The 12,549-nt window shown below is 38.8% G+C and overlaps 1 protein-coding gene and 1 long non-coding RNA gene across 2 annotated transcripts in view; one reads left to right on the top strand and one right to left on the bottom strand.

Moving 5' to 3' along the window:
- LOC109931698 overlaps nucleotides 1-7,672 on the top strand; it is a 29,055-nt gene extending 21,383 nt beyond the window's left edge. The window contains exon 3 of the long non-coding RNA XR_007263956.1: nucleotides 1,372-7,672. This is a non-coding gene — a long non-coding RNA (uncharacterized LOC109931698). The remainder of the gene's footprint in view (nucleotides 1-1,371) is intronic.
- Nucleotides 7,673-11,819: 4,147 nt separating this feature from the next.
- Nucleotides 11,820-12,549, bottom strand: part of slc5a12 (solute carrier family 5 member 12) — a 53,241-nt gene continuing 52,511 nt past the window's right edge. The window contains exon 15 of the mRNA XM_048606891.1: nucleotides 11,820-11,962. Within this exon, the coding sequence (XP_048462848.1) occupies nucleotides 11,828-11,962 (135 nt within the window). The 3' untranslated portion in view covers nucleotides 11,820-11,827. The remainder of the gene's footprint in view (nucleotides 11,963-12,549) is intronic.

The raw sequence follows: 12,549 nt of genomic DNA, 5'->3' as shown, positions 1-12,549 counted from the left end.
AACTCATATTCTATGAGGTCCACCTGGCTGAGCTGATTATAATCAGCACACATAGTGAAGAAGGTTATTTCAGAGTAGAAACAGGAGCTTGATCAGATCGGCCGATGGGCAGACCGGTAGCAGATAATGTTAAATTTAGATAAATGTGAGATGTTGCATTTTGGCAAGGCAAATCAGGGCAGGGCATATACAGTTAATGGTTGAGCCCGTGGGAATGTTGCCAAACAAAGAGACCTAGGGTACAGATACATAGTTCCCTGAAAGTGGAGCCACAAGTTAGACATGGTGGTGACGTAGGCATTTGGCACATTCGCCTTCAGTGGTCAGGGCATTGAATAAAAGAACCAAAAGCACTGTGGATGCTGCAAATCAGGAGCAAAAACAAATTGCTGGAAAAGGACAGTAGGTCTGGCAGCATCTGTGAAGAGAAATCAGAGTTCTGAGGAAGGGTCACTGGACTCGAAACATTATCTCTGCTATGTCCCCACAGATGCTGCCAGACCTGCTGAGCAATTCCAGCAATCTTTATTTTTACATTGAATATAAGTGTTGAAATGTCATGTTGCAGCTATACAGGACATTGGTTTGGCCAGTTTTAGGATACTGCATGCAATTCTGGTCTCCCTGCTATAGGAAAGATATTGTTAAACTTGAAAGGGTGCACAAAAGATTTACAAGGATGTTGCCAGGGTTGGATGGTTAGAGCTATAGGAAGAAGCTTTTATAGGGAGAACTTGAAACGTCGGAAGCTGAGGGGTGACCTTATCGAGGTTTGTAAAATCATCAGGGGCATGGATAGGGTGAATAGACAAAAGTTTTTTTTACCCCAGGATAGGGGATTCCAAAACTAGAGGGCATAGGTTTAAGATGAGAGGGGAAAGATTTAAAAGGGTCCTAAGGGGCAATATTTTCACACAGAGGGCGATGCACATATGGAATGAGCTGCCAGAGGAAGTGGTGGAGGCTGGTACAATTACACATTTAAAAGGCATCTGGATGGATACATGAACAGGAAGGGTTTAGAGGGATATGGGCCAAATTCTGGCAAATGGGACTATATCAGTTTAGGATATCTGGTCAGCATGGATGAGTTGGACCAAAGGGTCTGTTTGAATGTTGTACAGCTCTGTGACTCTATGAGAAGCAGGGTGCCATAGGGATGTGGTGCAAAGGTAATGAGGCAATTTTGGGAAGATAGCCCAATGAAACCGGCTACAGCCCCTGGAGAGAAATCCGACATGAAAGTTGCCAAAATTACCCTTGAGTTGATTTATGGCAAGATTCAGCTCAACATGTTAAAGGTAGTGTGAAAGAATTAGAGGTGGATGATCTGTGTTGAAGTTAAAAGTATATTTTCTGCTTTATTTTCAGCACTTAGTGTTTGGCATCAAATCTTTCATAGCCTACCTAATCCCAGATATGCCCAAAGACCTGTGTGACCGGATGAGGCGGGAAAAGTACCTGGTTCAAGAAATGATGTATGAGGCAGAACTGGAACATCTGCAGAGGGAACGGAAGAAGAATGGGAAGAGATATCACCATGAATGGCCTTAGTGCAAACAATGAGATTAATCAATGGACACTCCAGAGGAACTGCACTTCTATAGAGAATGGAGATGCCAGCTATGCTGCACAAGCTCTTGCAAGTTTTATACACATATAGATATGACTTTTTAATATAATTATAAACTCCTCAAAATGCATGACTTCAAGAGAAAAGGAGAAAGGAGTGGAATTCTTTTCTGTCCTTTGGATTCCAGATTTGTCTGGCACCTAAAAGAATCATGGAAGCCAAGTGTTAACCTCATGATGATTGGGTGTTTAATTTTTAAGAATATTTTACGAATCAGTATGAGTTCACATCACAATCATATGATCCATCCGTACCAAAGAATGAGAGTTTATTTGTAAAACAGTCCCCTCTCATTTTTAATCTCCACTGATATTTGTTCTTCCATCCATTCAAATAGTTTTCTCGGACTGTTTTGAGAAACTTGTTAGTAAAAGGGTTGAGAGCAGGTAGAAACACAGGTGGGTTTGTTGAGCCAATACTGAACCAATGTAAGGAAACATGTTCGAGATGTAACCGATACATGACAGAATAGAATTTGCAAACCTCGATCAGCATTTCAGCTTAATATTCAGTTGTTGCTATTGCAAGAAACACATATATTGGCAAGGGTTTGCTTTTCTCTGTTTTGAAAGTGCTCACCCTTTCAGTCTCCTGTTTCCATTTCACCAGTTCAACCAAGAGGGAAATGAGTAAAAGTGATCTTTATTATTGGCTGATGCAGTGTCTAAATAGTATTACAGAAATGGCCAAATCATCACACATTCATGTTGAGGCATCTTGGCTTCTCACGACGTTCATGATACTTACATGTTTTAATCCATCAATCAGACTAACTTTCGGAGTTAAGTTTGTATCGTACAAAGTGAGAAAACTCAAGTGATCAACTAAAGGTGACTTGCTTTTTGATATCCTACTTCAGATTTCTCGTTATGGCACAGTTGATGGATAACGTGCCCTCTTCTGTATCATCAGAATGCTTGGCTTCATTCGCATGTTTGTTGCATACCACAAACTAGAATGGGAAGCATTAAATTCAGGCAGCTTTCGATATAAATGATAAGCAATGCACATTGGATGGGGATAAAGTGTGTATTGCCTGAAACCCCAAAACAGAATAAATTTATTACTATAAAGGTAACAAAAGTATGCATAGAGTACCTTCACAATCTATAGTTTTGACTGGACATGCCACAACATAATAAACACAGTGAGACGTTTTGTTATGAGGAATCTCACCACATTGAATTTGACTTTTTTTTCAGAGCAGGTTGATGTCAGTGTAGTTGAAATGCTGCCCAGGGATAATTCACATTTGGTGTTGCATAATAGCAAGACTTAAAGATTTACATGAATGCCTCTTTTTAGTGTCTTTTATATTTTGTCTTGTTTCAATGTCTTGCCTTTTTTAATTTGTTACCTATGCAGGGACCTGCTGCCTGTTGCATCTCATAGTTTGTTTCAGCTAATGTAAAATGTAATATGCAAGCACAATGCAACACACAAATTTTAACATTCACATCACAGTTCTTTTGATGATTTTGTTATATCGCAGCGATAAAGGGCTTGTGACATACAGGAGTAGAAACCAGGTCAATACCAGTATGGGAACTGTATATATCGATTCCAGTGATTTAGGGGTCACGGGTTTAAAAAAAAAAGGTCTGTTGTAAGACTACCCAATCAAAATTAAATCCACCAACCATTTTTAGGAACCTTAAGATTAACTTGGATGCCTATACGCAGCAGCAGTGATACCATACGAGTATACGAAATAAATAATTGGGCTATCTTACTTATCAGCATGGCTCACTAAAAGAAAATCTTTAATTTGCCCAATGTCAGTCTTTTTTTTCTTGACTGGTAGGGTGGGGGTGTGTGTATCAGTGTAATTAAGTTATTACTATGCAGTTCAAAACATTGTGCATCACTGACGAGTCTTATGTAACATAGGATTAAATGTCTTAATATCGTAATTGGAACTTTCATCCCAAAAAGATGTTGCTTGAATATAAGATTGCACAGGAATGTCTTGAAACAAATGTCTTGTTGTGTAAGTGAAGTACCACAAAATAAGGACATGACAAAAAAAAATGGCATAACTTAAATCATGAGCTATGCATTGTGACTAACATTTTATTACTTTCTTATCTATTATGCAGGAATATAATGTAGTGTGATTGATTTAATTTGCTGTATATGTAAAAGCAACAGTTGTCACTGTAAATCTCAGATTTGTGGTGTTACGAACACATTATATTTCTATGAATCATTCAACTCACCTATTCCTATATTTGTAATCATTTAAGGTGAAGCTGAGAGTCTAATGGTTTATGGAGTTGATGCAAGATTGAACTCTTCCTTCGAGTTCATTCCTTCCCTCCATGGATGCAGCATAAGCATAGGTGACAATTAGAAGGATCATTTTACAGTTCATTGTGCAGTTCCTCCATTGTTTATTGATTTACGCATCTTGTGCACATTGCCTTATTGCCTTCAGGAATGTCAACACTTAGCTGGAAGGCTGATAAATGGCAGTTTGAAAAGATAAACCTGGAGTGGTCGTATACTTTAACAGTTGATTCCATTCACCCACTCATCCTGAATATACCAGATAACTAGAGAAATGCAAAAACAACTGAGATGTTTTAAGTTGTTTGTAAAACCATTCTGCATGAGCGACTTCAAATGCTTGTATGAAATGCTATTCCTCACCATTATTGCGTTCGCATGCACATAACAGCAAAGCTTTTATGATTGGAGCAATTTCTATATGGCACAACTTGGCCTCTTCTGCGCATTTTTCTACTTGTGCTACCTAGGTTACATTTGGCAAGCTTTAGTCTTGCATGCTTGCAGGTAAAATACTCAGCATGTACTTATTTCAGATTTTCAATATTTCCTACAGTTTATAGAGTTTCGATTCAGTTTAAGGGAATGACAATTTAAGATCATTCCTACTTCTTTTTCATTATTAAATGTCCTTCATTATTATCCTGTTGCAACACTGCAAAGCATCTACCATCTAAGACTAATCTTGGAAACAGCTACTGATATGATACTTTGAGTCAACACATTTTCACTATCAGAAATTTCATTATCATTTCCACTCTTACCCATTGAAAAAATTGCTGGAAGCTCATCAAAAGTTGATTGCTACTTAGCAATCAAATTTCACTAAAATGTATTATATTTTAGTACAATCTTGCCCATTGTATCCTGCTATTGCTTGGTCTTTTTCTGACCCCTCAATTGGCACTGCCATCGGGTGCAGTTAGTTCAGCACCCTGAAGTATTATTGGAATTTTAGCCATTGTGACTAAAATCTTATGGATTATAAAAAATAGCTTATCTGGTCTCCCTCAGTCCACCAGGCTTGTCCCTTTCTTCAAGGAATCTAGAGGGTTGGTTAAGCAAGTTATTCTCCTGTCTTCATTTTAATTAATTTTTACTAGGTTATTATTGCATGAATAAACCTCAATGTATTCCATTTTATTGATACCCAAGTTAAATTACATATAGTCACAATGTAACTAACATTAGGCTATAAGATGTATGAGCAGAAGTAGGCCACTCAGCCCTTCATGTCTGCTTTGCCATTCAATGAGATCATGGCAGATCGCATAATCCTCAACTCCACTTTCCTGCCTTATCCCCATGACCCTTTCTACCCTTATTGATTAAATATCTTTTCCTCCCACCCTTGAATGTTCTTAACTTATGACTTATAATATACCTTTTACTCTTAACATGTTCTTGAATGTTCCCAGTCTCGATAGCCCTCTGTAGTAAAGAATTTCACAGATTTCAGGACCCTCCTCATCTCTGTTTTAAATAGGCAACCACTTACTCTGAGACTGAGGTGCCTTCTGGTCCTAGATTCTCCCAGAAGTGGAAGCAACGTCTCTGCGTCTACTCAGATATGTTCACGATGTTTCAATCAGGTTGTGGCTCATCCAGAGCTATGAGAGAGGCCAGATTTGACATTACGTACACATTGACATAAACTGCTCTCTTTAGAGCTTCAGTCAAAACAGAAATAATGATCAATGATGGTCACCAACCATTACTTGCCTATTGATTCCTACAGAATAGTGGTTGTCTTAACATCAAAAAAAAACCTTCTTAGTCTCCACAAGCTCTCTGAGGCAAAGCAATATTTAGTCCTTGGAACTAATTTGTTTTGAGTCCTTTTAGCCTGTCAGGACATCCATCTCATTCATGTTTTTATTGATTTTGCTTGGTATAATCCTATTTTTGGAGGGCACATTTCTCTTTATCAATTATTTGATTTAGAATATTTACTACTTTGGGTATTCCCTCAGTTAAAGACCATTCAAATCTATCGGGATTTTCAGCTGTTCTTAGCCTATATTCTTACAGCATCAAAACGATTTATACTGTCCACTTTTTTTTCTTCTGGGCCCATTATGCTCTTTTGATCACCTTTCTAGCACATTTCCAGATTTTTTAATCTCACTCAGTCCCATCCCCCTTTCTGTCTGAAAGTTAGCAGGCAGGTCTATTTTGCATTCAGCTTGTTTGCAAATGCAGTGAGTGTCACTGTTGTTCCATCTCAATTTTTGGAAATGTGCTTATCTTACTCACTTAACATTGTGGCCCAGTTTTCCTGGAAGTGCAATGGGACCCCCATACTACAACGTTACAGTGGTGGAGTGGAAGTGGTTCCAGGGAAACTCTTGAGTTTGTAGAAGATGGAAATTAGCTATCAGTGAGTTTAATCTTCAGTTGGTTAGCTTCATGTTCAGAAAATAATTTCCAGTCAAGCAACTACAATAAGAATTAATTGTATGCAATTTGTCCTTTCTTTTACGACTAATCTTAAAATCATTGAATTTTGTATTAAAACTTCATACTGTCATTGAGTGGAAATCATCCAGACTTAAGAATTTAGAATGCAGTTTACAAGTTAAGAAGTGCACTCAGTTCTCAGGAACCCCCGTTAAGTTATTGCAAAATATTATTCTGGTGAATGAAGATATATTTTGTTAGTCAAATTGCTCTGTATTTTGTATTACTGAATAACATGATGCTGCATGCAACTTAAATTTGCAAATTTTGCAAGGGATGATTCATAAGCAGTTCATTTTCAAATAGAGAGTGCTACAATGGTTTGCTGCTCAGCTTCAGAAACCATTTGTTCTTCAATCTGAGAAGTGCTAGCATGACTTTTATAGTGTCATATTTATTTCTATGTATCACTTAGAATATGGCATTTGAGGTGTAATGAGAACAGTAAGAATGCTGTTGATCAAAAGTCTGCTGTAATTTTAGCACTGCTATCTGGTCTGATTCCGTTGCTCTTTTATCATATTCTTTCTCGAGACTTCAAGACAATATTTTCCTTGACCAGATGTTAATGGTGTCAAACTTGTGTCTTGATGAAAATAAGAGTCCAAAAAGACAATAAACTGTCCTGTTCCGCCATAATAATCTTTCTTCCGGGAAATGGTGGAACAGACTTGATGGGCCAAAGGCCCTCCTTTGTACTGTATGCATCTACAATTCTATGAAATGTGAGAGCACTATTTTATGAGGCTTCTTAACCAGTTACAACCTGCAATGCAGTCACCAGGTTTAAAATGCTACACCTGGAGAGGAGTGAACAATTTTTTTTTGTCTGTGTATAACCTGAAGCATAAAAAAAGACACAAACCACTTGGTAAATTTGCTTGGGCCTGTACTGTAATATTTACGAAATGCTATGTTTAATTTTGTAAGATTTACATGTACAAATTGTAATGACTGTATAATACAGATTTGGATATCAGAATTTTCATTAATAAATAATTGTATGCACATCAATGTTTGGATCAGTGAAAATATACTCTATAATTAACACTGTGGGAGTATAATTCCATAATGCCACCGTACAAACAGGGTTTGCTTCAAGGGGAGTCCAGTTGTCACACAGAAGTCTCACATTGGGCCAGAATTTGCTGGCAGCATAATACCGCTTTTAAAGTTCAAACCATTGTCAGTGTGTAAATTGGCAAGGAATATAGAGCAACATTTGTTTTAACCAGCATCTTTTGAACGAGCCCTCTCGATAAACCGGCAAACATTATAACAGTGAAATACTGCAAGTTTACTGCATTATCACAATCTCTGCGATGTCCGAGTAGTCAGTCGAGGGTGTGAGTGAGAAAGCTGTCTGCCCAGTAAGTTTTACTTGAGACAAAGTTGCATTATTATTTAAGTGACTTATGTTATAAATAAAGAATGACAGTGATGTGTATACTCCCTCCATTACATTTCTGTTACTTAGTGTGTGTTTTTATAGTGATTATGTAGACCTCTTGATCAACACAGTGACTCAGTGGTTAGCACTGCTGCCCCACAGCACCAGGGACCCGGTTCGATTCCAGCCTCGGGTGACTGTCTGTGTGGAGTTTGCACATTCTCCCCGTGTCTGCGTGGGTTTCCTCCGGGTGCTCTGGTTTCCTCCCACAGTCCAAAGACTTGCAGGTTAGGTGGATTGGCTGTGCTATAGTGTACAAGGATTTGCAGGCTAGATAGATTGGCCATAGGAAATGTAGGGTTACAGGAATAGAGTAGGCGGTGTGGGTCTGGGTGGGAGGCTTTATCAGATGGTCAGCATGAACTCAATGGGCAGCATGACCAGTTTCCACACTGTGGGAATTTTATGGTTCTTCTATGATAACCGGAGTACTTGATCAACTGGCGGACTCCTGGTTCCATAGGTGCTGGTTAATAAAAAGTTTGCTGTATAGTGAGGGTAGATACACTGGGAAATGCAAGTCAGCACAAGCTGCTGGATAACTCATGTTACTTCCCTATTGACTCAGTGAAAATAAAAGCTTGCTCACAGTTTCCTCATAGCATCTATGGAATTCCTTCACTTTTACATTCATTTCCATCAAAGTTACCAGAGAAAGTTAGGGCTGGTACTTAACAGTCTAAGAATCATTTTGACCATGAGATTAATTTTCCTGAAAAGACACTCAACCTCTCCTAGGCCCAGAACGGAAATAACTACAATTGTGCAAACTCATATAAAATGTTTTAAGTTTATGTTTTGTTCTTATCTTAATGTCGTTCTCTCTGCCTCTTTAAGCTAAACTTGCTTTCATTCTCTTTTCCTGATACTGTACCTGATTTTACTCTTAATTCACCCTCCTTCTACCTTGTCATTCATAAAGTCATAGGATCATAGCATCATATAGCACGGAAACAGACACTTCGGTTCAATCAGTCCAAGCCGACCATAATCTCAAACTAAACTAGTCCCACTTACCTGCTCCTGGTCCCTATCGCTCCAAATCTTTCCTATTCATGTACCTATCCAAATGTCTTTTAAACATTATAATTGTACCCACATCCACCAATTCCTCAAGAAGTTCATTCCACACACAAACCACCCTCTGTGTAAAAAAAATTGCCTCATGTCTTTTTTAAGTCTTTCTCCTCTCACCTTAAAAACGTGTCCCCCTAGTCTTGAAATCACCCACCCCAGGGAAAGGACAACTATCATTAACTCTATCTATACCTCTCATTATTTTATAAACTTCTATCAGGTTGCGTCTCAACCTCCTACACTCTGGTGAAAAAAAGTCTCAGCCTATCCAACCTTTCTTTATAACTTAAACCTTCTATACATGCCAACATCCTGGTAAATCTATTCTTAACCCTCTCCAGCTTAATAATATCCTTCATTTAACTGGGTGACCAGAACTAGACATAGTACTCCAGGAGAGGCCTCACCAATGTCCTGTACAACCTCAACATTCCTCCACTTCTTTCTCAATTCTAAATTCTTATCAGTTAAACATAGAAAATAGAAGCAGGAGTAGGTTGAAAAGCCCATCAAGCTCACTCTGACATTTAACACCATCATGGTAGAGCCTCTAATCTACCATCACCCCATACTGCACCCCCCACCTCGCATTCATTGACACCTTTAGCCTCTAGAAACCAATCTACTATTTTGTTAAATGTACACAGTGAAGTGACATGGCCTCCATTGCTTTCTGCAGCAGAGAATTCTACAGGTTCCCTACCCCCTCAGTGAAGAGATACCTCGTCGTCTCTATCTGAAATAGCCTACAATGTATGCTGAGACTATGATGCCTTGTTCTTTGCACCCTGGCCACAGGGAAACACCTTCACTGCATCCAGTTTGCACAGCCCTGTCAGAAATCAGTGAGAGTCCCTTTGGGGACTCAATCATGCCTTACATGATGGACCTGCCAACTCTGGAATCAGTGTGGTGAACATTAACTGTACTCCCTCTACAGCAAGCATACTTTTTCTTAGGTAAGGAGACCAAAACTGCACACAGTGTTCATGTATATTCTCACCAAAGCGCTATGCAGCTCCTATACTCAAACACTCTTGCAGTGAAGACCAACATGCCATTTGCCTTCCTAAATGCTCACTGCACCATATGTTTGCTTTCAGTGGCTAATGTACAAAGACACCTAGGTCCCTTTCTTTGGGAGAGATTGGAGTACAATTACCATTTATATAATACACTGCTGTTATATATGTTTCCTACCAAAGTGTACAAAGTCATACGTTTCCATGTTACACTTCATCTACCAAGCATCTGCCTAATCACTCAACTTGCCCAAATCACCCTGAAACCTCTTTACATCTGCCTCACCATACACTATCTCACCTTGTTTCGTTTCATCAGAAAACTTGATGTTGCATTTGATTCCATCATCCAAATTAGTGATATATATTTTGAATAGCTGATCCTGCAGTACCCAATCCAATACTGCTTACACTCTGAAAAAGATGCATATTTTCCTACTCTGTTTCCTGCTAACCAATTCTCAATCCATAAGATATGTAATAATCCCATGTGCTCTGATTTTGCACACTAACCTCATGTGGGGTTTTATTAAAAGCTTACTGGAAATTCAAATACACCACATCTACTGGGGCTCCCTCATCTATTTACATCCTCAAAAATCTCCAGTAGCTTTTTTAGCCTCCAGTTTGCTGGAAGCAGATAAATGCATTTCCTGGGGAAAGAGGGTTCAACGGATATCGAGAGAAAGGGAAAACAAGATACTGAGTAGAATGATCATACTGAATGGCACAGCAGGCTCAAAGGGCCGAATGGTCTCCTCCTATATTCTATGTTTCTCACTATTTCATTGATTTTATCTTTCACTAACAATGCCACCCCATCTCCTGTTCCTTTTTGAACACACTTAGATGTTCAGTTCTCTGCCTTGGCCACCCTGCAGCCATGTCTCTAATCATAATCACATTGTCCTTGTTTACATGTGTTTGCACTGCTACTTCATCCATCTTATTGCAACTGTGCATTCAGGGATAGTACATTATCTATTAATACATCTTAAATCCCACCACAGGAAGTGGTGGGATTTAAGCACTGCTTTAGAGAATTGAACAAAAAACAGAAGTTGCTGGAAAAACTCAGCAGGTCTGGCACCATCGTTGAAGAAAAAAATCAGAGTTAATGTTGCGAGTGCAGAACTGAGGAAGGGTCACCAGACCCGAAACATTAACTCTGATTTTTTCTTCACAGATGCTGCCAGACCTGCTGAGCTTTTCCAGCAACTTCTGTTTTTGTTCCTGATTTACAGCATTCACAGTTCTTTTGGTTTTTGCTTCAGAGAATTGGCTTGGCTTGAATACTAATCCAGTGACATTACCATTATGAGACCTTCTGCCCCTGGCCAAGCTGTGTTTTAAATTTCAGACTAAGTTGATTGCAATAAAATGAGGAGAGGGTGAGGAAGAGGTGGAAGAAGGAGAGGAGACATTGAGGATGAGGAGTAGGAGGAGGAGGGTATTGACTGTATTGTGACAGAGCTCGTTGAGGTAAGAGAGCTGGATAATAGACCTGAACGTTTCAATGCAACTAGCAGCTAACTTGAATGGATCCATCAAATTCTATAAAACAGAAGCTCATTACCCCATTGCAGAAAAGTGGAAAGTACAGTGGTACGCCAGTGGCTTTGAACGTGCTCTTCCTAATGGGCTTAGTACTCCAAGGCTACTCAGTTCCATTGCTATTGTGATCTAGTGCTAAAGTGGTGAACTTCATATAGAGTTGCATGATGAGAAAGTTGTTTTTCCATTTGGCTTATTAACTACGGTGGAATTACCAAACCTATGATTTTTAACTGATAAATGCCCAAATAATTATTTCCCCAATTCCTACAGTAACAGTTCAGATGCATGAATTTTGGATTCACACAGGTCTTAAATATCCACCTCAATTATCTTGTGAAACTAAAGATAGGTATCTTTAATCAAACCAAAATTACAATGAGTGTGTTGTTCTGGGATATATGCCGATGGAATGTTCATCACCTTGCTTATGTCCACTGCCAAACTATTATCTGACATTTTATTTTCGATGTTAGCCTGCAATGTAAATATAAGATATTGTAAGTGATAGTCCTCTTCCTAAGGAAATAGTGATGCACATGTTTAAAAATAGAACATTTTTCCAAAACATTTCAACATAGGAAGATCACTCTGAGTTGCAATTATCAATATCAAGGTATGATTCAACTAAAGAGAATGTCAAATTGCTTTTCTTTTTACCTTTTACAGGTTATTTTGAATATGAAACCTCATGCTATCCTCTCGGAGGCAAGTCATTACCTTCAAGATGTTGAATGTGGCCTTGAAATCAAGGTGAGCTTTTAGTAAATTGCTGAAGATGAGCCAAGTCATCTTGTCTTCAGAAAGGCAGGCATGTCCCACAAGATTGGAGTTGGGATTCTCTCAGATGACCTCTCACTGACTTTTTGGGACAGTTTCAATATCTGATGGACAATTAGCTGGCATCTGGATTGCTGCAAAAATATCTTCAGATTTGAGCTAGAGTCAGGAAATTCAGAGGGGCTCCGATTCACTCAACTGGTTACCCAGGAAATGTTCGAAGGATTGGTCAGTATACAAATGACTATCCACCAGTACCACATTGGACCCTATTTTCCACCACT

This window comes from Rhincodon typus, chromosome 17, assembly GCF_021869965.1.
Source record: "Rhincodon typus isolate 14 chromosome 17, sRhiTyp1.1, whole genome shotgun sequence".
Lineage (NCBI taxonomy): Eukaryota > Metazoa > Chordata > Chondrichthyes > Orectolobiformes > Rhincodontidae > Rhincodon > Rhincodon typus.
The sequence above is the reverse complement of the archived record's forward strand: the minus strand, read 5'-3'. Positions and strand labels throughout refer to the sequence as shown.